Source organism: Amphibalanus amphitrite, unplaced genomic scaffold (genome assembly GCF_019059575.1).
Source record: "Amphibalanus amphitrite isolate SeventyFive unplaced genomic scaffold, NRLGWU_Aamphi_draft 000003F_arrow, whole genome shotgun sequence".
Lineage (NCBI taxonomy): Eukaryota > Metazoa > Arthropoda > Thecostraca > Balanomorpha > Balanidae > Amphibalanus > Amphibalanus amphitrite.
The window spans coordinates 1,261,934-1,289,465 of NW_024881500.1; the positions used below are offsets into that span (position 1 = coordinate 1,261,934).

Below are 27,532 nucleotides of genomic sequence, written 5' to 3' on the forward strand. Positions count from 1 at the left end.
ACTGAGACAGAGTTTCAGCTCTACTTGGCCCGAATTTCGAACTGGCCGACAGTTAAATAAATCTATCCGAGATTTGCATGAGCAAGCTGAGCGTTCGTGCAGATTGAGCTGCTTTCTCAGGTCTTTATCTAACAGTACCAATGGTCGGAGTACCGTCTCTCACTTCCTGCCCAGCATCATGCCCCACGCAACAGCCCACAGCCGTCAGCCTCTGTTCATCACGCCACCGAGAGGAGCATCCGTACCTCCAAATCTGATCCGCCCACCGGTGCCGGTCCCGCTACCCGGTCCGGTAGCAGCACCCTTCCGGGGCCCGACTGACCTCCAGTGCACGGACCGGCCGGACGGTCAGCCGGCCGGCCGGCCGCGCTGGCCTACTGGTGTGCCGCGCCGCCCGACCAGCCAGCCGGCCGGCCGGGTCCCGTTGGCTCCACGGCAGACGGCCGGGCCCCGCGCCGTGACCCACTGGTCTCGTCGTGACCCGTGGCGGCGCGAGCGGCGCAGACTGCCGGTCGACGGACGCTCTCCGGTCTCCTCCTGAGCCGACCGGACCGCCGGCGTCAGTCGTAGCGTCGGAAACGGCGCGGGAGGAGGCGCCGGGACGAGCGGAAGTGGGGCGACGGCACCGGAGAGGGAGAGAAGCGGCGGGAGGACGGTGCGGATTAGATGGGTGTGTGATTTGATGTGGCCGGTCTGAGGCAGAGGAATGGAGTGACGAGAACTGACGGACTCTAACAAACCAGTGACTTCTTCAGTGACTGAATACTGACGTGAGGAGTGATATTTCAGTGACTTCTACCGTGACCTGAGGAGTGACCTGACTGGTCTATGAAAAAGTGACCTGACGGACAGATAAAACTTCGTCCCAAGAGGCCAGCAAAGTAATCGGACGAGTAAACCCCTCGTCTCACATAATCTGGCGACCTGAAATGACCTGACTGCGGTCACGGACCTAGCTGCGCAAAAAAATCAGTGGTTCAGTACCGCCTGCGAAGAGAAAGACAATTCATCGTCGTCTGATGCCGTAATTTTCGGACAAACAACCCTTCAACCACGTCAGCGGCTCTACCACGGCCATCTAACTCGTCCCAGATTGCGGCAACATTTGACGTCATCAATAGTCCACCAGGTAAGCAAACGTGCGACATTCGCTGATTGACGCCACGATTGACGTATCTACGTCACCGCGCTGCAAATGACGTCATGATGCCGTGTCGTCAGGGTGTGTTTTCGCGCGTCCACGCCGAGGTAAATGTCCTCAAGGACCCGCCGAACACCTTTTGTTTGGGAATGGTTTAGAGGACAATGCGAGGTCTAAGTATTGATGCAGTCGCGCATGACTAAGACTCAAATGACAAAGCAGGCTTGGACGTACCTATAGCTGCATGACAATCGCAGTGCATAATCGTCTTTGATGTGGCCGCCGTTATGTGTGACTCGCACTTAGCATTTGACTACGGAAATGGCGACGGAAATGCTTGCGGCAATGCTCACGTTTTCACCACCAATGTTATCGTTCAACATCACTTCCTCATGAGATGTTTTGCATGGCTCATGTCCGTTCATTGTTTTTTGCTCAAGTATGCATCTTGTGACAAACTGTGCAGCTGGATATGAAACGGGTGACCAAGAGGAAGATACCTATTGCTGAATCGGGGCAACAGAGAAAAATATGAAAACATCTTCGGAAAATACGAGGGAAACTGTGGGACAGGCAAATTGCTTCCACGTATAATGGTCCGGTGTACTTGAGTCACTGCCAGCCGTATATAGAATTCAGACACATTTAAAGTTCAAGGACGATCATAGCTATTACAGTCGCTGGTTGGAACTGTGAAACTTGGCTGTATAATTCCTGTTTAGTGAGTGCGTTTCAATGCTGCTCACTCAGGCCTATAAGTCAATAAGGTTGCTGGAGCTAATTTGGTAAAATGTAACAAATATAAGGGCTCGGTGTCATCTTATTCGAATATGCAGTGCTAACTGGACGAGCACTATGTCAATCAGCTACCAGTTACCGCTGAGGCTAAAGTCGACCCACAGTTCCGGCTTCACTTGAATTATCCGCATTGCCTGAAAGTTGATACGCTCCCGGCTCCGATGTAATTATTTAACACCAACAACTTTTCCGGCAAAATTTAAGGCATGGCCTTTCCCAATAAACAGGATCATTACTGGGGTAAATAAAAACACACGTATCTCTGCAATAAAACAGTTATATTGCCTGCATTGAGGTAGAGATGATCCGTGCGGGAACTTTGAGGATATGCAATTACCTACTGCTTTCTTAATGGCAGAGCTTGGAGGGCATTGAAACAGAAAATATTGTATTTTTAGCACGGTTACTTACCAGTAAAACGCCTTTTGGGCGAAGAACGAGCGAGCGAGATAGTGAGCCCTGCACGTGCGGAAGGGCGAGAGGGTGCTTCCAACGGGCTTGTGCAAAGCATCCTTCTAACCGGTCGCTAGCGGTGTACCAAATTTGAGCGCAATCGGCCCGGCCGTTCTCGAGATCTGGAAACGCCCCCTGCACGTGCGCACGTGCAGTAGCACCCTAACCGCAACACATGGGAATGCATTGCCTGGTGGGTGCCTACCTGTATGCCAAGTTTCAGCGAAATCGCCCCAGTAATTACCGAGTTACTGAAATGGGAACAAATTTGGCACCTCTTATTGTTGTATTTTGCACGTGCACTGGGGGTTACCCACATACATCGAAAGTATTCTATTTTGGGTAGAAGGGATGCTGCTACCCTATAAAAATTACCGCAAGTCAATCGCCCAAGCGGCTGCTGAGATATGAGCCTCTCAAAATCACTACTTTTGCAAAACAGCTTGAACACCCTTGACTTTTCACGTGGCACGTGCCACGACGGTCACTGAGATGTATCAAAAGTAGTCAATTACGGGGTAGAAGGGATGGGGCTACCCAGCAAAAAAGACCGCAGGCCAATCGGTCCAGCGGTTGCTGAGATATAAGCCTCTCAAAAGCGTTACAGGCCGGGCCGGGCCGGGCCGGGCCGGGCCGGGCCGCTCATACTGAGATTTTTCCGTTATATTGAAAAGACTCACTTCGCTCGCTGCGCTCGCTCGCTCGTAATCAGCTTGTAACACAATTACGATAACAATGATCAGAATTCTGAATTCCTACAGTGCCATCCGGTACAGTGCCGTTCTAATACTGTCAGTGTCTTCAACTGACTCAATGTCATTCTAAGAATAGCATTCAAGCTAACAAACATTTACATCGTACTCAGATATACCTATTAACATGACCTAGTTGCCCTCTAAACCGCTCATGCTTGATAAATTCATTCTGATTTAAGAGCCTATATGATCTCGGGTCAGATACAGCAAAACAATACCATGAGAAAAAACACTTTTAAATGGCCTCCTTACAATGAAATACCGACAGATGAAATAATGAAATAATTATTGATGATTTCGACCACAGGTCATTATCAAAATAAGCCAGACAGAACTTTTGTCAGACACAACGGGAAGCTCACAATATCGGCAGAAAAATTCACATTTTCAAACATTTCACGTGAACACATTGCATATAGAGCTCACCTAAAATGCTGCTACAACTAACGAATGAAGTATATGTTATTAGGTTAAGTCCTATAGCCAAGACAAAGTTTAAGAATGTTCCCTATAATATCTCCCCCCCCCCTCCCCCACACACACACCCCAGAATAAATGACAACAGTGATTCAACAATCCCACAATCATTTCTATATACGTTTACAACAAGTATCAGTAGGTAGATGTGCCACATACTCGATATGCACGTCTATGAATAGGCACCTAAACGATGACATGTACTTGATACAGTCTAAAATATGAACCAGGAAGAGACATTTCTATTTAGGATTGGTTTTCGCTCGCGAATGTACAGGGATTCCATTATCTTTCGATTCGGGTGATCTTTGGCTTTGTGTAAAATTTCCACTGACAAAGGGTGGTCAGGTAAGGTCTCACCAGCATGACATGCTCTAAAATGTTCACCCAAGGGGGTGTCCCTAGTCGCGTTCTTTGCATTGAGCACATGCTCATTGAAACGTAATCTTACTGGACGCTTACATTCCCCTATGTACTGTACACGCTCATCAGTTGAAGTCGAAGTGCATAGGTTGCAAGTGACGCAGTAAACCACCCCTGGTGTGGTACACTTGCCCTCGATTCCTGAACTGCATGCATTGCATCTACGCCTGCCGGCTGCCAGACGGGCACTCAGGACGCGTCAGGTCAGATTTGATCAGAGTATGTCTTAGGGTGTTTTTACTAGTCCATGCCACTTTTACGTTGAGTTTCGATTGTCTGGCTATGTTATTTATCTTTGCACAGAGGGTCTCGTCGACATAAGGTAAGGAAAGGTAACCATCAACGTCACTTCGAGTTTGTCGCTGCCCCTGCTGCTGCTGCTGCTGCTGCTGGTGGTGGTGGTGCTGCTGCTGCTGTTGCTGTTGCTGCTGCTGCTCAGGCGGCGGTGGCGGCGGAAGCGGTGGAGACGGCTCCTGTGCCTGCTGCTGTAGCCGAGGACCTGGCTGCGTCGGTGACTGCTGCTGCTGCCGTGGCTGCTGCTGCTGCTGTGGTCGCCGCTGATCCTGTTGGGGCCGAGCGCGTCCAGAATTGCGCTGTTGTCGCATTATTTTAGTCCGTTGTCTTGACACTTCCCTTCTAATGCCTCTGATCATCTGGTTGGGATACCCATTCTGCTCGAACATTTTCTGAACTTTGTCACATGACCTTGACATTGCCTCTTCGGTTGATGAAAGCCTTAGCGCTCGTTTAAACTCGCTTCTAATGACAGCCTTCTTCGTTGTCATCGGCTGTGCCGATGAGTAATGAATGATGATTCCAGAGTGGCTGGGCTTGATGAAAAGCTCTGTCGACAGTTGTCCGTCCTTGTCAACCGATATGAGGGTATCCAGATACGGAATGAAACCGGAATCGAAAGAGTCCTCCATCGTGAACTTGATACTCGGATGGACGGAGTTCATGTAGTCGAGGAAGGCTCGCAGCTCCTGATGAGAATGAGTCCACACCCCGATAGTGTCATCTATGTACCTTGCATACAAGTCCGGTTTAAGTGTCGCGTTTCGGAGGGCAGACTGTTCTAGCTTGTGCATGAAGATGATCGCTACTGGTGGTGCTACTTTGCAGCCCATTGCTATCCCCAGCCGCTGTTTGTAGAAGGACTGGTCGAAGCGGAAGCAGTTGTTGTCCAGACAGTGGGACAACAGTCGGGCGATGTCGTTCGTTGATAGGCCGAAAAGATCGATGTCGTTTTCGTGTTCGTGAATGAGGTCTTTGACGGCTTCTACAGCTTCATCGATCGGGATGCTCCCATACAAGTTGACCACATCCATACTGAACACAATGGCGTTCCGAGGTAACTGATACTCCGTATATTGTGTTTTTAAGCGGTTCAAATAGTCCTCTGTATTTCTTAGATGGGCCGGTATTTTCACTAAGAGTTGGTTTAGTATCCGGTCTAAGAGCCATGCTGTCTTCTCCGTAGGACCGCCGCACGCTGACACGATTGGCCTCAGCGGTACCCCTTCTTTATGGTCCTTGGGTAGGCCATATAGGACTGGTGTCCGCGAGTGCGCCGGGGTGAGGTCCTTGAGAATGGATTCTGGCAGTTTGTCGCGACAAGTTTGACGAAACACTTGTTTAGTTTTCCCTCGTAGTTCGACCGATGCGGAGACCCAACTCTTACAACTTAAGAGGAAAGTCATGAACGCGTACAAGCACCACACTCCGACCGATACAAACACGACCGAAGAAGAGCGTAAAGAACTCAAAACCTTGAAACAATCAGATTCTTTGATTGTTAAGCCCAGTGATAAGTGTAAAGGCCTCGTCGTGTTAGACAAAGAAGAGTATGTAGAGAAAACACGAGTGATTTTACAAGATGCGCAAAACTATGAAACATTGGACAAAAACCCCACCGCTAGAATAGAAGCGAAAACTAAACAAGTGTTTCGTCAAACTTGTCGCGACAAACTGCCAGAATCCATTCTCAAGGACCTCACCCCGGCGCACTCGCGGACACCAGTCCTATATGGCCTACCCAAGGACCATAAAGTAGGGGTACCGCTGAGGCCAATCGTGTCAGCGTGCGGCGGTCCTACGGAGAAGACAGCATGGCTCTTAGACCGGATACTAAACCAACTCTTAGTGAAAATACCGGCCCATCTAAGAAATACAGAGGACTATTTGAACCGCTTAAAAACACAATATACGGAGTATCAGTTACCTCGGAACGCCATTGTGTTCAGTATGGATGTGGTCAACTTGTATGGGAGCATCCCGATCGATGAAGCTGTAGAAGCCGTCAAAGACCTCATTCACGAACACGAAAACGACATCGATCTTTTCGGCCTATCAACGAACGACATCGCCCGACTGTTGTCCCACTGTCTGGACAACAACTGCTTCCGCTTCGACCAGTCCTTCTACAAACAGCGGCTGGGGATAGCAATGGGCTGCAAAGTAGCACCACCAGTAGCGATCATCTTCATGCACAAGCTAGAACAGTCTGCCCTCCGAAACGCGACACTTAAACCGGACTTGTATGCAAGGTACATAGATGACACTATCGGGGTGTGGACTCATTCTCATCAGGAGCTGCGAGCCTTCCTCGACTACATGAACTCCGTCCATCCGAGTATCAAGTTCACGATGGAGGACTCTTTCGATTCCGGTTTCATTCCGTATCTGGATACCCTCATATCGGTTGACAAGGACGGACAACTGTCGACAGAGCTTTTCATCAAGCCCAGCCACTCTGGAATCATCATTCATTACTCATCGGCACAGCCGATGACAACGAAGAAGGCTGTCATTAGAAGCGAGTTTAAACGAGCGCTAAGGCTTTCATCAACCGAAGAGGCAATGTCAAGGTCATGTGACAAAGTTCAGAAAATGTTCGAGCAGAATGGGTATCCCAACCAGATGATCAGAGGCATTAGAAGGGAAGTGTCAAGACAACGGACTAAAATAATGCGACAACAGCGCAATTCTGGACGCGCTCGGCCCCAACAGGATCAGCGGCGACCACAGCAGCAGCAGCAGCCACGGCAGCAGCAGCAGTCACCGACGCAGCCAGGTCCTCGGCTACAGCAGCAGGCACAGGAGCCGTCTCCACCGCTTCCGCCGCCACCGCCGCCTGAGCAGCAGCAGCAACAGCAACAGCAGCAGCAGCACCACCACCACCAGCAGCAGCAGCAGCAGCAGCAGGGGCAGCGACAAACTCGAAGTGACGTTGATGGTTACCTTTCCTTACCTTATGTCGACGAGACCCTCTGTGCAAAGATAAATAACATAGCCAGACAATCGAAACTCAACGTAAAAGTGGCATGGACTAGTAAAAACACCCTAAGACATACTCTGATCAAATCTGACCTGACGCGTCCTGAGTGCCCGTCTGGCAGCCGGCAGGCGTAGATGCAATGCATGCAGTTCAGGAATCGAGGGCAAGTGTACCACACCAGGGGTGGTTTACTGCGTCACTTGCAACCTATGCACTTCGACTTCAACTGATGAGCGTGTACAGTACATAGGGGAATGTAAGCGTCCAGTAAGATTACGTTTCAATGAGCATGTGCTCAATGCAAAGAACGCGACTAGGGACACCCCCTTGGGTGAACATTTTAGAGCATGTCATGCTGGTGAGACCTTACCTGACCACCCTTTGTCAGTGGAAATTTTACACAAAGCCAAAGATCACCCGAATCGAAAGATAATGGAATCCCTGTACATTCGCGAGCGAAAACCAATCCTAAATAGAAATGTCTCTTCCTGGTTCATATTTTAGACTGTATCAAGTACATGTCATCGTTTAGGTGCCTATTCATAGACGTGCATATCGAGTATGTGGCACATCTACCTACTGATACTTGTTGTAAACGTATATAGAAATGATTGTGGGATTGTTGAATCACTGTTGTCATTTATTCTGGGGTGTGTGTGTGGGGGAGGGGGGGGGGAGATATTATAGGGAACATTCTTAAACTTTGTCTTGGCTATAGGACTTAACCTAATAACATATACTTCATTCGTTAGTTGTAGCAGCATTTTAGGTGAGCTCTATATGCAATGTGTTCACGTGAAATGTTTGAAAATGTGAATTTTTCTGCCGATATTGTGAGCTTCCCGTTGTGTCTGACAAAAGTTCTGTCTGGCTTATTTTGATAATGACCTGTGGTCGAAATCATCAATAATTATTTCATTATTTCATCTGTCGGTATTTCATTGTAAGGAGGCCATTTAAAAGTGTTTTTCTCATAGAACTTATACCTATGCCTTACATACAGCAAGTGCTTCAACAAGAAAACAATACCATGGATGAAATAATGCCTGTTATCTCATCTCATGTTATCTCATCCATGACAATACCTTGACTTGAAACAACGGAAAGTCGCGTATATCGGGAGAATTCCATAGCCACAATACATTGTTCAAATAACCGGAACGGAACCGCCTTGTCGCGCAAACTGTCTTCAAATTATAGTTCCGGTGGCTTTCACCGCATAGGTTACAGAGCATTCCCGTCAGGAGTTTAACGAGTCGATAGAATCGCTCGAAGCACAGGCTCGAGATTCGAGCGGCCCCATTCCAACTGATGAACTGAGCTTCGGTCATTCATACATGCTATCTTTATATTCTTCAAACCCATCTCATTACGAGCGAGCGAGCGCAGCGAGCGAAGCGAGTCTTTTCAATATAACGGAAAAATCTCAGTATGAGCGGCCCGGCCCGGCCCGGCCTGTAACGCTTTTGAGAGGCTTATATCTCAGCATCCGCTGGACCGATTGGCCTGCGGTTTTTTTTGCTGGGTAGCCCATCCCTTCTACCCCGTAATTGACTACTTTTGATACATCTCAGTGACCGTCGTGGCACGTGCCACGTGAAAAGTCAAGGGTGTTCAAGCAGTTTTGCAAAAGTAATGATTTTGAGAGGCCCATATCTCAGCAGCGGCTTGAGCGATTGTCTTGCGGTCATTTTTATAGGGTAGCTGCATCCCTTCTACCAAAGGTCATATACTCCTGTTCTATGTGAGTGACCCCCACTGCACGTGCAAAATACAACAATAAGAGGTGCCAAATTTGTTCCCATTTCAGTAACTCGGTAATTACTGGGGCGATTTCGCTGAAACTTGGCATACAGGTAGGCACCCACCAGGCAATGCATTCCCATGTGTTGCGGTTAGGGTGCTACTGCACGTGCGCACGTGCAGGGGGCGTTTCCAGATCTCGAGAACGGCTGGGCCGATTCCGCTCAAATTTGGTACACGGTTGGGGACCGGTTAGTAGGGTGCCGTGCAAAAGTCATTTTGGACCCCGTTTGCACGTGCGCACGTACAGAATGCCGCTTCCAGATCTCAGGAACGGCTGGACCGATTGCGTTCAAATTTGGCACACCGCTAGCGACCGGTTAGAAGGGTGCTTTGCTGCTTTGCACAAGCCCGTTAGAAGTACCCTCTCGCCCTTCTGCACGTGCAGGGCTCACTATCTCGCTCGCTCGTTCTTCGCCCAAAAGGCGTTTTACTGGTTTAAAAGTTTTGTCTACATACAGTCACCAGGAAAGCTGAATCATTTCGGGTATCTTGATCTTCATGGCTTAGCTGCCTCCCCAGACATCTCCAAGGCCCATCTGCGTTTTACTTCATCTCAGGCCGTTGTTATTCACTTGAGCCAGTTGGATCTGAAATTAAGGTCATGGGAAGGCGGGAGCGGTGCCAATGAGTGGCCACTTGTCTCCATCAAGACGTCTGACAACGAAACGAACATGACAGCACAATACTCAGACTGGCTGTAGGAGAAGCACCGACTGCCATGCGCAGAGTAATTTTGTTCCTGTGGTGACGTTGATTGAAGTTAACTCTAACGCGGCGGGGAACAGACTATGTATGCAAGTGCACGATGATTCCACTTTGATAAAAATGGGTTTAAAGAGCTGTCTTTGTTCATAAAAGATATATAAAACAATAAAAGGTAGATATTTGTGGGGCTTTGCTCGTTTCCTCCAAAAGTCGTTCACCCTTGTTATTCCCACGCCCTCATTGAGCGGGTTTATCTTATGATCTAGCGCCGGTCACTCCTTTTAATTGCATTAGAAACGCCCCACACCTCCCGTCCGTCTTGTTCCGCCACCGAGCTCACCCACTAACGCTCCAAATGTTAAAACTTTTATGGGCGGAACAAACGCGTGACACCATGGTAAACTGTCACGTGCGTCACTGTTCGTCTATAAAAACTGTTGGTCTGAGTCAGATCTGATACCACCACCGTCCGAATTTGGAGCTATGGCTGCCCTGCACTCCACCCGACGTGGGATGTGCCAGCACACGCCGGTAAAACCATATAGTTTTAAACGGTATATATGTTACAGACCGTATGAAAACCCAGTCCGTTTGCAAACGGCCTGACCCAGTCAGGCCGTTTGAAAACGGCCTGAAAAAGCCGGCCGTTTGCAAACCGCCTGAAATATCAGGCCGTATGTAAACGGCCCAGGCAGTTTGAAACGGCCTAGACAGTTTGAAAACGGCCTAGTCAGTTTTCAAACGGTCTGGCGAAGTACAACAGCCTCTGAAGATAGCTTAACCCGCGCCCCACTGGGGGGAGGGGCTATTCATAGCCTCCCTCCCGTTCTTCTGCAATAACTTCCGAACCGCTTGACGTATCGACGCCAAACTTTCAGTACTCCTTCGGCTGCATCAATTTGACACCTTTTGTCAAATATGAACTTCGTAGCTACCATAGGTCAGCCGGAAATGACGTCAGAGTGACGTCATGTTCGGCCGATTCCTGGTGCCGTCGTGAAAACGGCTATTAGTACTAATTATACAAGTTCTCGGTTCGCCTGTTTACGGCTATCCAGTTGATGGAGCCTGGTGAAGCCTGATGAAACGCATCACTATAAGACTCAACGATTATTTTGCGGCATAAAGCGCAGGAGCGCACAATGGACATTACAGTTGACATTAGAGTCCTGACCGCGCCCGGTCGACCGCCGGTGGCTGGCCGGTGGCGTACGCCGGCTATACTTGACCCAAGAACTTGACCATTGCGGTGGAAGGCGAAACTTTAAAGTCCAGGGGAAGCCCGGGTCAACCGGACGCTATTCGGGCCGGGCCTCAGTTCCGCTAATCTCTTCCTTGGTCTGCATTCGACATCCGGAAAATCAGGGAGAATTTTCCGGGACTAGCGAGAATTATCGGGGATCACGTTCGGTATCGCGATAATGAGACATGCTGAAGATAGACGCTCACCAATAATTTTCCCAAGGAGAATATCCGAGTGACAATATTTTCCGGATGCCGAATGTACCCCAGGATTTCATGGTGCCATGTAATGTCATGAAACGGTCGTGCTTCAACAAACTCAACATTGTCCAGCTACAACTTCATGCAGACCAGATGGTTTTCAAAATGCCTAGACCGTTTGCAAACGGCCTGGTGTCTGGAAAGTTGTCATACGGCCTAGACGGTTTACAAACGGCCTGAAATTTCAGGCGGTTTGCATACAGCCTGGAATTTCAGCCCGTATTCAAACGGCCTGACTTTTCAGTCCGTTTGCATACTGACTGGGCTGTCCAGGCCGTTTGCAAACGGCCTGAATCGGGCCAGGCCGTTTGCAAACTGACTGAGTTTTCATACGGCCTGTAACATATAGAAGAGCAGGGGTAGCTAAGCGGAACACGGCCAATGTGACAAATGCGGCACCCACTGCGCGAAGCATATGACACACGGACGCTCATCTACTCTTATCTACTCATAAATATGAAAGGCAGACCTCTCTTATTTCACACCGAACTCAGCTTGGTTCCGCTTTGTCCGCCGTACATATAGTACGTACGAACTCGCTAAAAAAGAGTCACGTCACTATATTCTTACGGCGTTCTTACCACGTCCTCAAGGTTAGAGTCTCAGCGTTTCACCATCAAAGTGCGCCAGCTGGTCGGGCACTGGGCAGTGGACGGGACGCGGCACTGCTCATTATGCTGGTTAACCGCAGAAAGAAGCGGCATGAGCTGGCTAATAGGTGAGCCAGATCGACTCACCCCTGACACGAAGGGAACACGGGCGCCGACCACTAATGGGCACACACTGATGGATGGAGTGTGTTTATGTACTGAGGCGTTCGCCTGCTGGATTTATGCGCTCAATTAGATGCATTTGAGTTTCATTTGTTACACGAAAACGTAGTATGACACAAAAGTAAAAAAAAAAAGAAGAAGATAAAGCATGATGCTGATTCAGCTATGTCCTGGTGCAAAATATGAAAGCAAGCATCAATAAAATGCAATATCAAAGGCCGGAATAACTTCCAGCAAAGACTTGCAAGCATTCACAGTTGCACAATTTCACAATACGCATGCATTTCTGTCAAAGATCGGGAAAAGCCGCTTTCCGAGAGCTGGAAAGCTGCAAAAGGACTTAGGAGCAGATGGTGTTTCTAAAAGCACTGAAGCAGAAGCAAGCGCTCTAATGCACTCTTCCCTGGGATTATAAGTGAATGGAATGTGCTCTTTGGGCTATTGCACCATTGGGAGATAATACCAACAACACTGGGCGTCTTTGTCACCCACTTAAGGTCAACTGTATTGGTAAGTAATCAATCAAAATCGATCCGCTGAGTGTCAAACACAGATCGGTCGCGAGCGTGCTGATTTGTCCTGATGTTCGCTGTCGGCAAATCTAATAAAATTCGGCTGCTAAGGCGACTGTTTGATGAAGTGCATGGGACCACCCCATCGTGCCTGGCACTGTGACCTTTACGGGCCCATGGGAACCAAAATACACATCCTTAGTGACACCGCTTTGTATTCAAATAATCGGGGAAGTTCACTGCATGTCGTTCAACGCGGAAACTGACGAAACTAGCAGTCGGCGAATAAAAACTCGCTCAGAGCGGCGCATTCCTGATCGCCGTTCCCATCGCTTCGTTTCAGATGGCGTCGATGGCGCAGCGCGCACCATCGGAGGAGCGCTGTGTCGACGGGCGTCCGGAGGATGGACCGACCTCCGAGTGCGGGCGCCGCCCGGACCACGGTGGCCCAGTTTCCCGCAAAGGGCACCCGACGGCGGGCGGCGCTCGCTCAGGGAGGAATGCAGGAGGCGCCGCCATGGACGGCTCTGATCTCGACTCTCGGACCGGCGCGGCGCGGACGGTGGCTGACCTGCTGGAGAGAGACGAGAAGCTCCCGGCGGCTGACTCGAGTCATCTGGCGCTCGAGATCGGAGCGCTGCACGCCGCCCTGAAGCGGAAGGACCTGCTGATCGCCAGGTGAGGCGTTTACCCGCGGCGCGCCCGCCTGACCCGTGGTCATGCATCGTCGGTCATACGGTAAACCGTGCACGACGCGGTCCGGTCGCGCCGCCCGGCGGATGCCGAGACTTTGACGTAGGCCGTGTATGTATGCCTGTCAGTGTCTGTCTGTGGCTCTGTTGGTAGGCATGCCTGTATGTATGTTCCCAGCTCACTGGACCGGAGAGAGGCCTGATTGTCTGGCCACCTGGTGCAGTGCAGCGACCGGCGGTGACACGGGGCGGGGCAAATTCCGCGGAGTAGCCGGGGACAAACTAAATTCCTGCTGTGCACCGTTTGGCTGCACCCCGGCCATACTGCCGGGCTGTGGTCACCGACTGTGGCGAAACATGGCCTGCAAACGGGACAGCAGTTTGAAACAATTCTGACTCGCCCTGTTTCCATGCAGCGTTGGGTACAATCAAAACAATACGCTTCCATTGAGCTGTGTTTAACTCGCTATTTGTCCTTCATTTGTTATTTGCTGTTTATTATTTCTATCTGCTACCTGTTCACAGCCTTGTCTAGCGCAACGAAAGTCATCAACTATGTATACCTAATTCTCGCTTGCGGTTGATGTGTGTCTGAGGCACCAGATTACAGATATGCCTACATAAGCCTGTCCTTGGCGGTCAGAGATTGCCGTCGGTCCTGCCTCAACGCCCCCGCGCCGTCATCGGCGGTGGAGCGGTGAGTGTGGTGACGCGTGACGGCCAGTTTTGTGGTTCACCATAGCGTGTAACGGCGGTGATAACTGCGTTAGTGGCCGGCTGCCGCGGTCGGTCGGGCGGCCAGAGCCCTGACCTGGGCGGTGTTTCACGGGCTGCTGCTACCACGCTGCTATCAAATTGCGCGAGCTGACGTCACACTTGTGGTAGTGTTGGAGCAATGGGCCTGTTGATGTCTCCATGGAAACCCAATTTGACAAGTCGTAAAATCGGCGTGCTGCTATCACCGGTGAAACAGGGCCCCGGTGCGGCGCGGCACGACACGCCGCCGAGGCGCCCATTGCGGCGCACTGGGGCGTGCAATGACGCGCCGACCGGGGTCAGCGCCGCTGACCCGGCGCCGGACACGTGACCAATCGGGTCCACTGGCTGTCACGACTGTGACCCGGTCACGTGACCTGTGTCAGTGACCCGGTGTCCTGCAGGGCGGCGCCGCGGCTGATAGAGAAAGCCTTCTGTCCGGCCAGTAGGGAGCGGCAGAGCCACTTGGTTATATGTAGGCCGGCCGTGGGAGGCGGAATGTTTGTTTGCCAAGTAGAGCTTCAGCGACCCAGACTGGCATCCACGGAGTATCGCGTCCTAGTGTTCATTTCAATGGTGTTGAGCTGCAGTTTGTTCTGAATTTTTGCTCATTTATTTAGCGCTTCTATCGGGGTCGGTTTGCCAATGTTCATGTTCGGGACAGTTGTCAGCTCTGTTTAAATTAGCAACACGGTGAGTCCGAGTTATTATTTGGAGACATGCAATCACGAGTCACGCGACAGTCGAGTCGGTGTGAATCGGGCAATAGATAGTGACCCAGTAACAAACACCGTGTAACTCCGGTGCTGTTTTTGGTGGAGCGTGATTGATGGAGCTTTACAGAACATTTGTGTCCATGTCGTTATTTGAATCAGTAGGGGAGAGTGGGGAAAGATGCCCAGGGTTTTACTATGTCATATATTATTCGAAAATGACAATCGAAAAGCAAAAACTTGGAGTTTCAACGGAAGCCAACATCATTTTTCTCCAAAAATATCACACTTTCGTGCCTGAAATATGATAACTTTTTTGCTATTAAGCAATTTCCTGAAGAAGTGAAAGGGGGCATCTTATCCCACAGGGTGGGAAAGACGCCCCTGGCGTTGGGAAAGATGCCCCCTGCACTATAAGTGACATAAATGGGCACGTGAATCGCTTGAGCGAATCAGTAGTCCCTTCGAGCCTGCAGTAGACACCAAACGTCATCGTAAGGGCCCTCAAAAGTAGTCGTAAGGGGCTTCAGAGGTCATCGTTAGGGCCATCATAGTCCAGCGCGGCCAAACAAGCCTCCGTGGTGGCGTTCGGAGACCGCTGTGGGGCCCTTATAGGTCTTCATGATGCTTAAGGGCCCTCGAGCCCATCGTGGGGACCTCATATGCCAGCGCGGCCCGTGGAGCCAACGTGGGAGCCCTCAAAGGATGTCGTGAGGGGCCCTGAAGCCAATAATGGGGCCCACAGAGGCCGTCGTAAGGGCTCTCAGAGTCAGATGCCGCCCAAAAAGTCGCTGTGTGGGCCGAGAGGCCGGCATGGGGAGCACCCTACTGTACTGGGCTCTCAATAGTCCCAGATCGGCTATTGTCTCTCATCACAAGTGTGTAATAAATGATTTGACGGGCTGCCTGAAGGACAGCCTATGGATTTAGGGGGGCGTCTTTCCCCATCAGGACAGGGGGCATCTTACCCCAAGGTACCGAAGTTACATTAAATCAGTACAATTTGTTAGCCATAAAACTACACCCTGAAACAAACTGTTTGGGACACAGTACACGCATGTTAATGTATCACGGCTATAGCAAGGGACGCAAAATTATCTACCTTCTTTGATATTTACAATGTTTTGACACCAAAATATTTTTTGAAAGCAACAAATAAAAAACATGCAATCACCAGCCAGCCGTTGCCCAACTGAGCTTCGCAAATTTTTGTGCAGTTAACAAGGCAGGCTTCCGCTTTACGCTAAGAACATCAATTTCCCGGTTTAATTCTTTGTTTCGCCGCTAGAGGGGGTGGGGCGTCTTTCCCACCCTGGGCATCTTACCCCACTCTCCCCTATCAAACTTATGTAGCAAAATACAGCCGTATGGGCTGGTTTAACATGTACTGGCATGTCTATCGTCTATTTTAGTTGAGGCAAAACGCATAAGGCAAAACGCAATACTCGCGTTGAAAAAAAAATCAGTGGAAGACGATTTGTGTTGAGCATTGTTATGACCGACAAATAATTATGCAAATCTTTTGCTGATTTTGATACGGTGCTTAATTTCGCTCGCTTCCAAATTGTTATGTTTCACGCTCATTGCGTTTGGATGGAGATCAACATTGGAATCATCATCCTGAAACTTGGGAGTATGCTCCGAAAAGATATACCCTAACTGTTATTTACAAGAGTGAAGATACAGTAGAACCAGCACTAATGCTAATGCCCACATCCAGTGCAGCGGAACTTAAGTATTTTTCCTTGCACGACCTTCGTTAATATTGTTTTCTGTGTGTTGCGCCATTATATTTCTGAAACACAGGGACTGTTGTCACCGGCCCAACAGTTCGCATACCGTCTTACAAAACATCCGTAATAGGGACAACAGAAAGCCTCAAAACAGCCTCGATAATCATACTGATGATCTATTGTGTCTGGTGAACAGTTTTAACCGATGTCTTTTTCTGAACGATCGCGTGACTAGGATTAGTCTCAAAGGTCTCAGCATTAGGTGCAGCTATTTCACATTAGGTGCAGCTCGTTTCACATCAATCATCGATGGTTTTTGATTCAGTCCTTGTAGGTATACAGTGTTTTCCGTGTAAAAATTTCACTTTGGATGTGTACGTTCAAAAGTAACAAGGTGAAGAAACGGTAAAATATGTTACCGTTGCATATATCGATTGTTTTGGGTATGATATTGCTTATACGGTAATTCGCACGTTTTCCAAAATAATTACCATCTTTACCTGAAAATTTGAAGTGTCTGCCTTTTTTCCTTGTCTTTGAAGACATCAGTTTATAAATGCTTATTTTTATGTTGAGCAGGCTGCATGCAAATTTCAGTCAATTGCCGATCACATTTTCGTCAATATGAGGGAACGCTTGCCACAAATGATCAATAAACTCTACTTTCCACAGCAATGTTCTTACAGAGACAGTTAACTCTGTAAGATCATTTGTGATCATTTGTGATCATAAGTGTCAGTCAGTGTTTGCGACTCTGACCCCGCCTTATCTCCAGCCTACAGAGTCAGCCGTTTTCCTTGTAAACTCTGACTCTGACTCTAAGCCCGTCCCATCTCCAGCCTACAGAGCCAGCTACTTTCCGTGTGCCAGTCGCGGTCCAGCCGGGAGGCAGAGCGAGAGGCGAGGCAGCGGGAGCGGGCCCTGCTGCTCGAGCGCTCTGCCCACCTCCAGCAGCAGATTGACAGGAGGCGGGCGCATGTCAAGAACGCCCGCCTCACGCTCGAGCAGCTGGATACAACAGAGTGAGTGCGGAGAATGTCTGGGGCGCTACAGTATTTGATAAGGAGCCGTATTTGAATCACGAGTGGTAGGTCATGCGTGGGAAAGAAGGATCGGAATAATCGTCGCTTATTATGAAACCAAGGTTTTTTGATACACCAGCACTCCAAATCATTGAAATACCGTACATAATGCATACATCTTGAAATGTTCGTTAAACGTTTTCGTATTCGTGACTGCTGTGGAAGTTGACATTTATGCCAACACCTGCTACAACCGCGCCTCATCGACTTAAGGTGGGTTTGAAAGAGGAGCACCATGCACATGAAACATTTGTGCTGTTTGCGTTTTTTAGGGCAGTTGCAAGCAATTAATGCATTTAAGCATTGTGCAGTCTCCATACCCAGATGAGACCCACAAAAAGGTGTCGCTACCACAAACCGAAGTTATAAGCATATCTTCGTCAAGGTCAAACAACAAAGGGTCCAATCACTAGATAACATTTGCCATCATTTTGCTCCGGACTACTTTTTTTGCGCGTAAGTACAACTGCTGCGACTAGAACAAAGTGATAATGGCACACGTATGAAGGTTGCAGCTAGCATACATAAAGGAAAACACATATGTTCCTCATCAAATTGCCAACGGTTATTTTGGTGCCACCGTTACAAACATGGGTATTCTCCACGGGCCAGATCAGGGTAAGTCTGCCTGATTCAATGTCTGACAAGACTCTTATTTTTCAGTCTCTGGCGGCCACCAACGTGCGAAAACCATGATCACTAACGGAAGATTACAATGCTTTGAACGTTCCCGTTCATTTATAGTGTAAAATAAATAGGTAGCCTTGTGTTTATTCGCCAGACATTTTTGGTCGTATCAACCTTCCGATGATATCAGATTCACGGGCTTTCATCAACCATTTCCTTGTGCATACCAATGAATTTCCATTCCGTGAACTAAATGTGACAGTTATTCTCATGTGATTATCCTGTCTACTCGTATTTCCCAGCCAACTGACGGTGGCCGTTACCGTTCTCAGACGTAACATTGACGACTGCATTCGCCGAGCCGAGCTCGAGTATCGACTGGAGACAGAGGAGCTGAATATCCTCAACATACAGGGGGAGCACCTGAGGCTGCGGGCGCGCCTCGAGGGAGCAGAGGACGACACCGGCCCGGTTCTGCCGACCGCCTCTCTCTCCAGGTAGGTCTCTCTCTCTCTCTCTCTCTCTCTCTCTCTCTCTCTCTCTCTCTCTCTCTCTCTCTCTCTCTCTCTCTCTCTCTCTCTCTCTCTCTCTCTCTCTCTCTCTCTCTCTCTCTCTCTCTCTCTCTCTCTCTCTCTCTCTCTCTCTCTCTCTCTCTCTCTCTCTCTCTCTCTCTCTCTCTCTCTCTCTCTCTCTCTCTCTCTCTCTCTCTCTCTCTCTCTCTCTCTCTCTCTCTCTCTCTCTCTCTGTAATCTCCGTCAGTCTCGACTGGCTCGGTCTGGGAATGGTGTTACAACCGTCGGCGTGAAGTTGGGGCGGAGCCGGCCGTGAGAGAGACAGGCGGCTGTTTAGGCGGCGCGCTCTCCTCAAAACTAACGCCGTTCCAGTTTGGGAATCGATGGCCGCCATCCATCAGCCACTTCATGTCACGGTGAATTAAGTGGGATGGAGCGACGGGCGCGGCTCTGACCGATCGCACCGCGTGTTGGTGCTCCTCTCCTTCCAAATTGACGGTTCGGGTCATTAAATCGGGGAGAAAATGTGTGGTAGTGAAATAGAGGGGAGGAATTCCAGCATCGCTAAACTGCCATAAACAGTATACGTGTGCACACATTACACACCACATTTCTATTCTTGTGCATATCATAGCAGATTTACCTTGATTTTACTTGTGTTTAGATCGTAGATCAATTTAATGTTTCGCGACCGTTAATTAACTCGCCCCCCACCCCCTGGGGGGGGGGGGCAGAATCTATCCCCCTCCCGTTTTTCGACAATAACTTCTAAACGTGTTAAGCCAACAACGTCAAACTTTTAGTACCTTATCATACATCAATGTAACACGTACCCTAAAAATTTGAGCGAAATCCGTCGATTTTTTTTAGAAAATTACGTTTTAGTGACGTCATGTCCGCCATTTTCGCCTCAAAAACGGAAAAATTTCAAACGCCGCTAACATCTTCATTTTTAAAGGAATCAAGACGTAACAAAAAGGCTACACGTGATTCTACTTTGTCTATCAAATGGCTATCTCGGTTTTTTGAAAATTTTGGAGTTTGGCCCAAATTTTTTGTCTAAAAAACTGTTTTTTTTAGAATATAAATACAAAATCAAAAATTTTAAGTGTATTGAAGAAACCGGAATATACATATTTCAGAGAAGTGGTCTATGTGCACTTACATACCAATTTTTAGAAGAATCGGTTAAAAAATGTGGGAGTTATTCAAAATTTTATGACGTCACGACACACATTTTTTTTAATGATTTTTTTTGGAAGCTCTAGACCTCGTACGGAAACAAAAATAGCACCATTCGATTCGCCGTGACAAACTACATCAGATAGATACCTTTTTAGACCTTAACAACCAACTTCAAAATTTGACATCACTTGACCTGACCTTGACCTGACCTCTGACCTACTTGAGCAAAGAAATGGGCTCTTAAGATCCGCCTTGTTGAGAGCTTTCGATTGCCGTTTTCCCCGTCTTTCTACGACCATCGGTTCGGAAGTTAGAGAGGGGGTAGAATCTGCCCCCCCCCAGCAGGGCGCGTATGGCTGAAAAGCCCAGCGGGGGTTAGAATTCATGGTATCCTAAAATACTATTTACAGAAACGTGATTTTATGACGTCACGACACACAATTTAAAAAAAAAAATGATTTTTTTGGAAGTTCTAGACCTCGTACGGAAACAAAAATAGCACCATTCGATTCGGTCGAATGGTGGTGCCTACTCTCTCTTTCTTTCTTTCTTTCTTTCTCTCTCTCTCTCTCTCTCTCTCTCTCTCTCTTTCTCTCCCCCTATCTCTCTCTCTCTCTTTCTCTCTCTCTCATCTTTCTCTCTCCTCTCTCTTTCTCTCTCTTTCTTTCTTTCTTTCTTTTTCTCTCTCTCTCCCTCTCTCTCTCTCTCTCGCCCCTCTTGCTCTCTCTCTATCTCCCCTTCTATCCCTATCTCTACATCTCTCTCTATCTTTCTGACAGTCACTCTTCTCCTCCCAGCTGCCTCCCGAGTCACGCAGACGTGTCTCTGTTGTGCCTCTCGGTGCCCTACGACCCCTGGTTCTAATATTGACTCCTTGCCTCTTCTTCCACAGTTGCCTCCCGAGTCACGCGGAAGTGTCTCTGTTGTGCCTCTCGGTGTCCTATGACCCCGACTCTCCGTGTTTCTCGGTTACCGAGACGGTCGCAGAGCCAGGGGTGCTGGTGGAATGGGCCAGCGACTCCTGCGGCCTGAGCGTCGGCGACCGGTGAGTTAGATGGTAGGGAGTTATGAGTTTGACGGCGTACGACTACGAGTTGGTGTGCTACATGGAAAAGGAAAAGGGATAAGGCTATGGAAAGGATGAGTAACGACTGGAGAGCTGAGAGTTCCAAAAATAGGACGCGGACGCGGTTATTTTGAATGCGGAAGATAGATGAGGTTGATCCAAGGAAGAAGATAAGGAAGTGATTCTTGTTGGATAAGTATCGGAGAATTTAGCCCCCAGGGTGTTCTTCGGTCGTAATTGACTATTCATCACTGTATTTCTCGGTCTTGCGTGCTCCGTAGCAATTTGCAGTCGTTTTACGTGTGGAGATGCAGATGCATGGGGTAAAGGACAAAAACCGATACCGAACAGTTATCCAGTGCAACCTTGAGCAGCTACCTCACGTATGTCTCACATCTGTCAAGATTGAAGATAAGGCGACAGGTAGTGCTGACTTGCAGCAGGTGCTTCGTACGACATTATTGTGCACCGTTTCGTCTATCCCATGCCGCGCTTTCTTACCACCAAAAATGTATCGGTATTTTTTACTCAGGTGTTCACACCCGATCAATATTTCCGCGTAACGGTCCCGCACGATAATGTGGCATATTCGAGGGCTTATCTCACCTTTAGCTGTTGAAACAAAGACAGGATTGAGTGAGTCTGACTGGCCTTCAGCGTCCAATAATGTCGTCAGGCCGTGTGAGTGGGATTTCTGGCTCAGTGAGTCACGTTTCCCGGCAGTACTGTTAGGCCGAATGTTTGGGCGTCCCCGTAATGAAGTCATGGTCATGATTGACGAAACACAGCTATTGAGTTGATCATATTTGACTGTTAGGTATGAGGATGAATTGACGTGACTGCTAACGTTTCAGATATGTCGCTTCCATTGAAGAATGGGGACGAGTATTCGCCTGGACAAATGTTCTCATTAACCCGCGAGTTGCTGGGGGGGGGGGGGGGCGTTAAACGCCCCCACTTTTTTCGCCGGGCCATAGCATAAAAACGGCGCGCGCCAAATTTTGGGTACCTGTAGGGAATTGATTGAAGTTTATTGTGACAAAGTTTCAAAAAAATCGGTTGGGAAATTTTTGAGATATCGAGGTTTTAGTGACGTCATGATTTCTGAGTTTTCGACCAAAAACGGCATATGTTCAAAAAATCATATAAAATCACAGAATAGACATACAGACATGCCGTAAACGCCATTAGACTGCCAATACCATGAGCAATTAAATGGCTATCTTCGATTATTGATTATCGTTCCGAATTTTCCAAATTCTTGAACTGAAACTTGGCAATTTATCGTGACTACTTGACGACCATGATACATGCATTTCTTAAATTGAACTTTTTGAGCCAAACACGTACACATATGATAAAATGAATGTCACCATCGTGTTCTACGCCCCAAATTACCCATAAAACATGTGTCACAGGCTGCGAATATCAGTTTTGATTTTCGGGGATATGTGCCTACCCGGTTGACCTGACCTTGACCCTGACCTATGCTTGACTGACCCCTACATGGAGCTGACACTCTTGTAGGCCTTATATGATGGATTGTGCACCGTTTTGACAGAGTTTATGACGAGAGGCGCCCATTGCGAAGTCCTGAAGTCCATGCTACTGAAAACCCGATTTCAGGTGTTTGACCTGACCTTGACCCGACCTGTGACCTCAAAATTCAACTTTAAAGTACTCATCTGAAGCGTCTCGTCGCGTTCTTTCGTTTGCCGCCTCGTGCGTTTCGCTGCGCCTATTGGTTCTCGAGTTATCGGCTGGGGGCGTTTAACGCCCCCCCCCCCCAGCAAACGGTGGGTGGCGAAATACCCCAGCAACTGCCGGGTTAACATATTTTCTCATGACTGTCTTCAACTAGCTTTGATAGAATAAACATATAAAAACATAACTCTTCCTTATGTACATTACCCAAACTAACCTTACACGTCCGAGAATTGCTTTGAGTCAGCATTTTTAGCAATCTAATGGACAAATATTTTTTCAACGACAAAGATTCGTCAAAATATTTCTCGTCCTCACTTTAGGAAAGGCAACAGCTCGACATTCCAATAGAACTCGGAATGATTCTGGAGTAAGCCCTCCTGAGACATTTGCCATATAGTTCATACTTTCAGGTACCTAATATAATTTGTTCTATTATCTCGTGCCAACCGAATGCAAACATATAGGGAAAATAGTTCCAGACGACGTCACATGCATATGAATTACATGCGTCAATGCTTATGAGTTCTAGTGTCAGTCTGGTAAGATCGCTATTTTACCATATTCGACAATAGACATCCTCAGATGCACAGATTGTCACGCGCGAAGTTAGGTGTTGTCGCTCGTCAGACCACACATAGCACGTAAGGCAACGCAGATTTGCCGTACAAGGACTTGGTAGCATCCGTGTTATTCACGAACCGCGGGTTGTGTAACTCGAACCATCGCACGCTCCTTTGACAGACTGATCGAGGTAAATGGCCACTCAATAACATCCGGCATCAGCAGCAGCAGCGGCAGCAGCAGCAGCAGCAGCAGTGACAGCAGCAGTATTACCACCACCACTAGCAGCGGCGGGTCGGCCGTGCGCCGGCTGCTGGCGGACTGCGGCAGCCCGCTGCGACTTCTCGTGGTCCGCTGTCGCCCACCGAGTCTGGGCCGGCGGGCCGGGCCGACCGCCGCTGTGGCAGCTCTTCAGCAGGAGCTGGCGCAGCTCTCTGGCCGGCTGCAGCAGAAGACGCAGCTCAACAAGGCGCTGCGAGCTGAGACGCAGAGGAGTATCGAAGAGACGGCCGCCTACCGCGCCGAGAACCAAAGGCTCCTCAGACGCGTCCGCCAGTTGGAGACGAGGGTAACAATGCGTTGTATGATGTACTGCATCGGTTTTCGGATATGTTTATTGATCAGCATTTTGGATACTCGATGCCTTATTTGATGCCTTAGTGAGCAAGGCTGAACTTTTGTAGGTACTGCAGTTTCCTTTGTTGGTTGGATTAGCCGATAAGGTATTGCTGAATATATTCGGCCATTCGGCAAATCAAGCTTTTGCGCAGGTTGTTGAAGAGTCGGCTTACATGCATTAGTTCAGCATCGGCTTGGCATCAACGCGAACATATAATCCAGAAGAGTAAAAGTAGATTTATTCGCTTTGCTTAGAGCCAGGATTCTTTATAACAACAGGAAAAAAGGATGAAACGCTTATTCAAGCAATCTATAAGCCATTTTTAAAGATGTGCCTATACCAAGCTTATGTATTTTTAACGGTTAGGCTAATGACGTCTGCGCTACGAAAGCCCAGTGATATGGATCACGAGTGTTTATGGAAACGGTAAATGCAAGCAATGGACTAATAAGTATCAAAACTTGTGTTTCAGGTGCAGCAGATGCAGAACATTCTGGACAAGATCCGCGGTGTGACCGACGAGAGTCTGCGCCCCGCCGTTCTCGACACTGAGGAGGACGGCGACGTCCGAGTGTCGGCCGAGTCCCCGCCTCCCTCCCGGGTGCCGGACGGCGCCTCCGACCATGAGCGCAGCCCGGTCATCACCCCCCGGGACCCGCACCTCATCTCCGTGACTGTGCCCGCCGAGCAGACCGGCGTCTCCCCGCTCTCCCTCCCCACCTCGCCCTCTGTCGTCTCGACGATGTCGTCGACGACTCCCTCGCTTCCTTCGTCTCCCACCACGCCGTCGTTCTCTGCGTGTCCGCCTTCGCTGCCGTCCTCCCCCACGGCTCTCTCCCCTCCCGCCTCACCCGGCTTCTCAGGTGACCTGTCCACGCCTCGGTCTCCCTCTTCATTACCAGCATCGTCACCCTCATCTTCAGCCGCTGTGACTGTTGGCCCGGGGACGACAGCCGGGACGGGGACGGTGTCCCGCCCGCCGCGGCCGCAGCCGGCGCCGCGGCCCCGCTCGCTGCTGCAGCGTCTGCAGCTGTTCGGGGAGCGGCGGCTGCAGAACGCGGCCGCCTCGCTGCAGCGGCCGAGACCCCCGCAGAAGCCGGCTCGGCTCAGCCTGCAGCGCGCCGTCAGCCTGCAGGCGCTGCAGCACGAGACGCAGGCGGAGGAGCCGCACCGGCAGGCCCGGCCCGCCGTCCAGACGTGGCCCTCCATGGACGGAAACCTGGAGATGGTGCGCCAGAGACCGCGCCCCGTCCGCGTTAGACACCAGGTCTGCAGCCTGCCGCGGCCCGGCAGGATCAACGCCATGCGATCAGTGCCCATCTGAGGGTGACAGATTGTCGACCTGGCCCCTGCCCGAAAACGGAACTGTCAATACGATATCTAGCCCTCTCGCAGCGCGGGAAGCATTCACCTGATAAAGCTTAGCAGCTTGACGGATGAGTTAAGGAATTCGACTGTCATAACCGGCAAGGTGTTGGAATTTGGAAAGTGAGACGGAAAGGTAAATGATTTGCTTTTAAGCTGTCGTCTATGTAGGTGATATTGGTGTCATCGCCTGGAGTTAATGATTCGGAGAAAAGTAATGCGATTGACGTCAGATGGTTGTCGCAATAAGTCGTATGTCTGCCAATGCTGGAGCTATTTGGTAATGTGTGGTGTATGTGTAAATCAAATACTCATCGCAGCTTACGGTCCTAACCCGGCGCACGCCTTGTCTATGTTGTTGTTGTTAATAAACGTAACAATTATTGTTAAAAAGAAAGAAAAAAACTTCTTTAAAGTCGTGAAATGTAAGTGCCAGGCTCTGCTAGCGTTTGCTCATGATGTTTGCGTAGTCTGCAATCTAAACACATAATTATTATACAATGGAATATAAATAAAGAATACAAATCAAATGAATTTCGCGAGGCAATAAATCAGTTTTTCAATTTACAGAAATAAAGTAAATTTATATGTCCGCCCGACTGCCTTTGCACATTGCAAAGTTATGAACATATGGTATCAAACAAGTGGGATGCTCTGACGAAAACCTGCAGCACTAGCTGTGTGGTGCAACTTAAGCACAGACTACAGTTCGGTTGATAACTGAACTGGGCTCGAAAACGTTTAATGCTTACACATCCGCAGTGCTGAAGCAAAGCTACGTTACGTAATATTACCCGTAAAATGGCGTTGAAGAAGAAAAACAACGAATAGGTAGACATAAAGCAATAACAGACTAAAGGAAATCCGGACTGCGGCGACTTCGGCCCCGGGCTAGGTTCGAAGTAGCACAGACGCATACATCATTTCCTATTCGCCTTTGGTCGCCAGGGGGTTGAGCGCAGTTGCGGGTAGAAGGTTAAATCGGGCAGACGCAGTTTCCTGAACCCAGAACGTATAGGAGTGGTCAATACTGCGTGTATTTCTGACGAATTACAACAGTCAAACGAAGTGGCCGACATGGTGGAACTAAGCATGAATGGAGTCAAGTGTAACGGAAAAACACTGACGTAAAAACGGTTGGACTTCCCTTGCATAAGCCTTTCCGGTCTGGACATACGCATTACGCACACGTAGAAGGCTAAAAACTACGCGCATATATTGCACGCTCCGTGCACATTTAATCGGTGTGCACCTACACTACATCCCGAATGTTCGCCAAAAAAAAAAAAAACGCCGCAGAGTCCTGCTCGCAGAGGCTATCCGGCTATTGCTTAGAGACACCCGAGTCTGTTGCAGGGTCAAGTCCATATTGCTGTTACGCCCTCTGAGTTTTACCGTTCCGCTTTACTTTACCTTTGTTGAACGGCAGACTATGCACATTGCTCAGTATGCTGTCAGCGTTATGCTGGAGTGGCCGTATTCCGGACAATGAACTCAGAAATACATGCATTAATGGGCTGGTTCTAGCATAAGGCGCACATGCGGCGGAATTGTGCTTTGCCACGCGTCAGTCGCTGGTATTTTAACCATATTGCGTAATAAATATAATGAGGCAATTGTTCAAATTATCACATATTCATTGCTGAGTACACAGCGCCAAACGACGAACAAATGCTTAGTTTTGACAAGCCTATCCTATCCTATTCTCACCTGGGTAATTTCACAGAACAAAACGAGCAATAAGGCCAACAAATTCAGTGTGCACTTCTGACGATGTAGCAGATCATTTCGCACAAAGTGTTCGCTTCCATGTTCGCTTCCCTACAAACTCCAAATTTCGCACGAACTCTTTACCAGTAAAACGTCTTTTGGGCGAAGAACGAGCGAGCGAGATAGTGAGCCCTGCACGTGCGCAAGGGCGAGAGGGTACTTCCAACGGACTTGTGCAAAGCACCCTTCTAACCGGTCTCTAGCGGTGTGCCAAATTTGAACGCAATTGGCCCGGCAGTTCCTGAGATCTGGAAGCGGCATTCTGCACGTGCGCACGTGCAAGCGGGGTCCAAAGTGACTTTTGCACGGCACCCTACTAACTGGTCCCCAACCGTGTACCAAATTTGAGCGCAATCGGCCCAGCCGTTCTCGAGATCTGGGAGCGCCCCCTGCACGTGCGCACGTGCAGTAGCACCCCAACCTTAACACATGCAGATGAATTATCTGATGGAGACCTAACTGTGTACCGAGTTTCAATTCAATCGGCCCAACCGTTTTGCCGTTATTGAGGTTGCAATTTC

The 27,532-nt window shown here is 49.0% G+C and overlaps 1 protein-coding gene across 1 annotated transcript; it reads left to right on the forward strand.

The window, feature by feature from the left end:
- Positions 1-326: 326 nt before the first annotated feature.
- Positions 327-25,646, forward strand: LOC122365255 (flocculation protein FLO11-like). Its single transcript, XM_043336326.1, has 7 exons — positions 327-1,129; positions 12,967-13,301; positions 17,357-17,539; positions 18,559-18,723; positions 20,816-20,968; positions 23,438-23,825; positions 24,349-25,646. The coding sequence occupies exons 2-7, from the start codon at positions 12,967-12,969 to the stop codon at positions 25,198-25,200; spliced, it is 2,076 nt and encodes a 691-aa protein (XP_043192261.1). The 5' UTR covers positions 327-1,129; the 3' UTR covers positions 25,201-25,646.
- Positions 25,647-27,532: the final 1,886 nt, after the last annotated feature.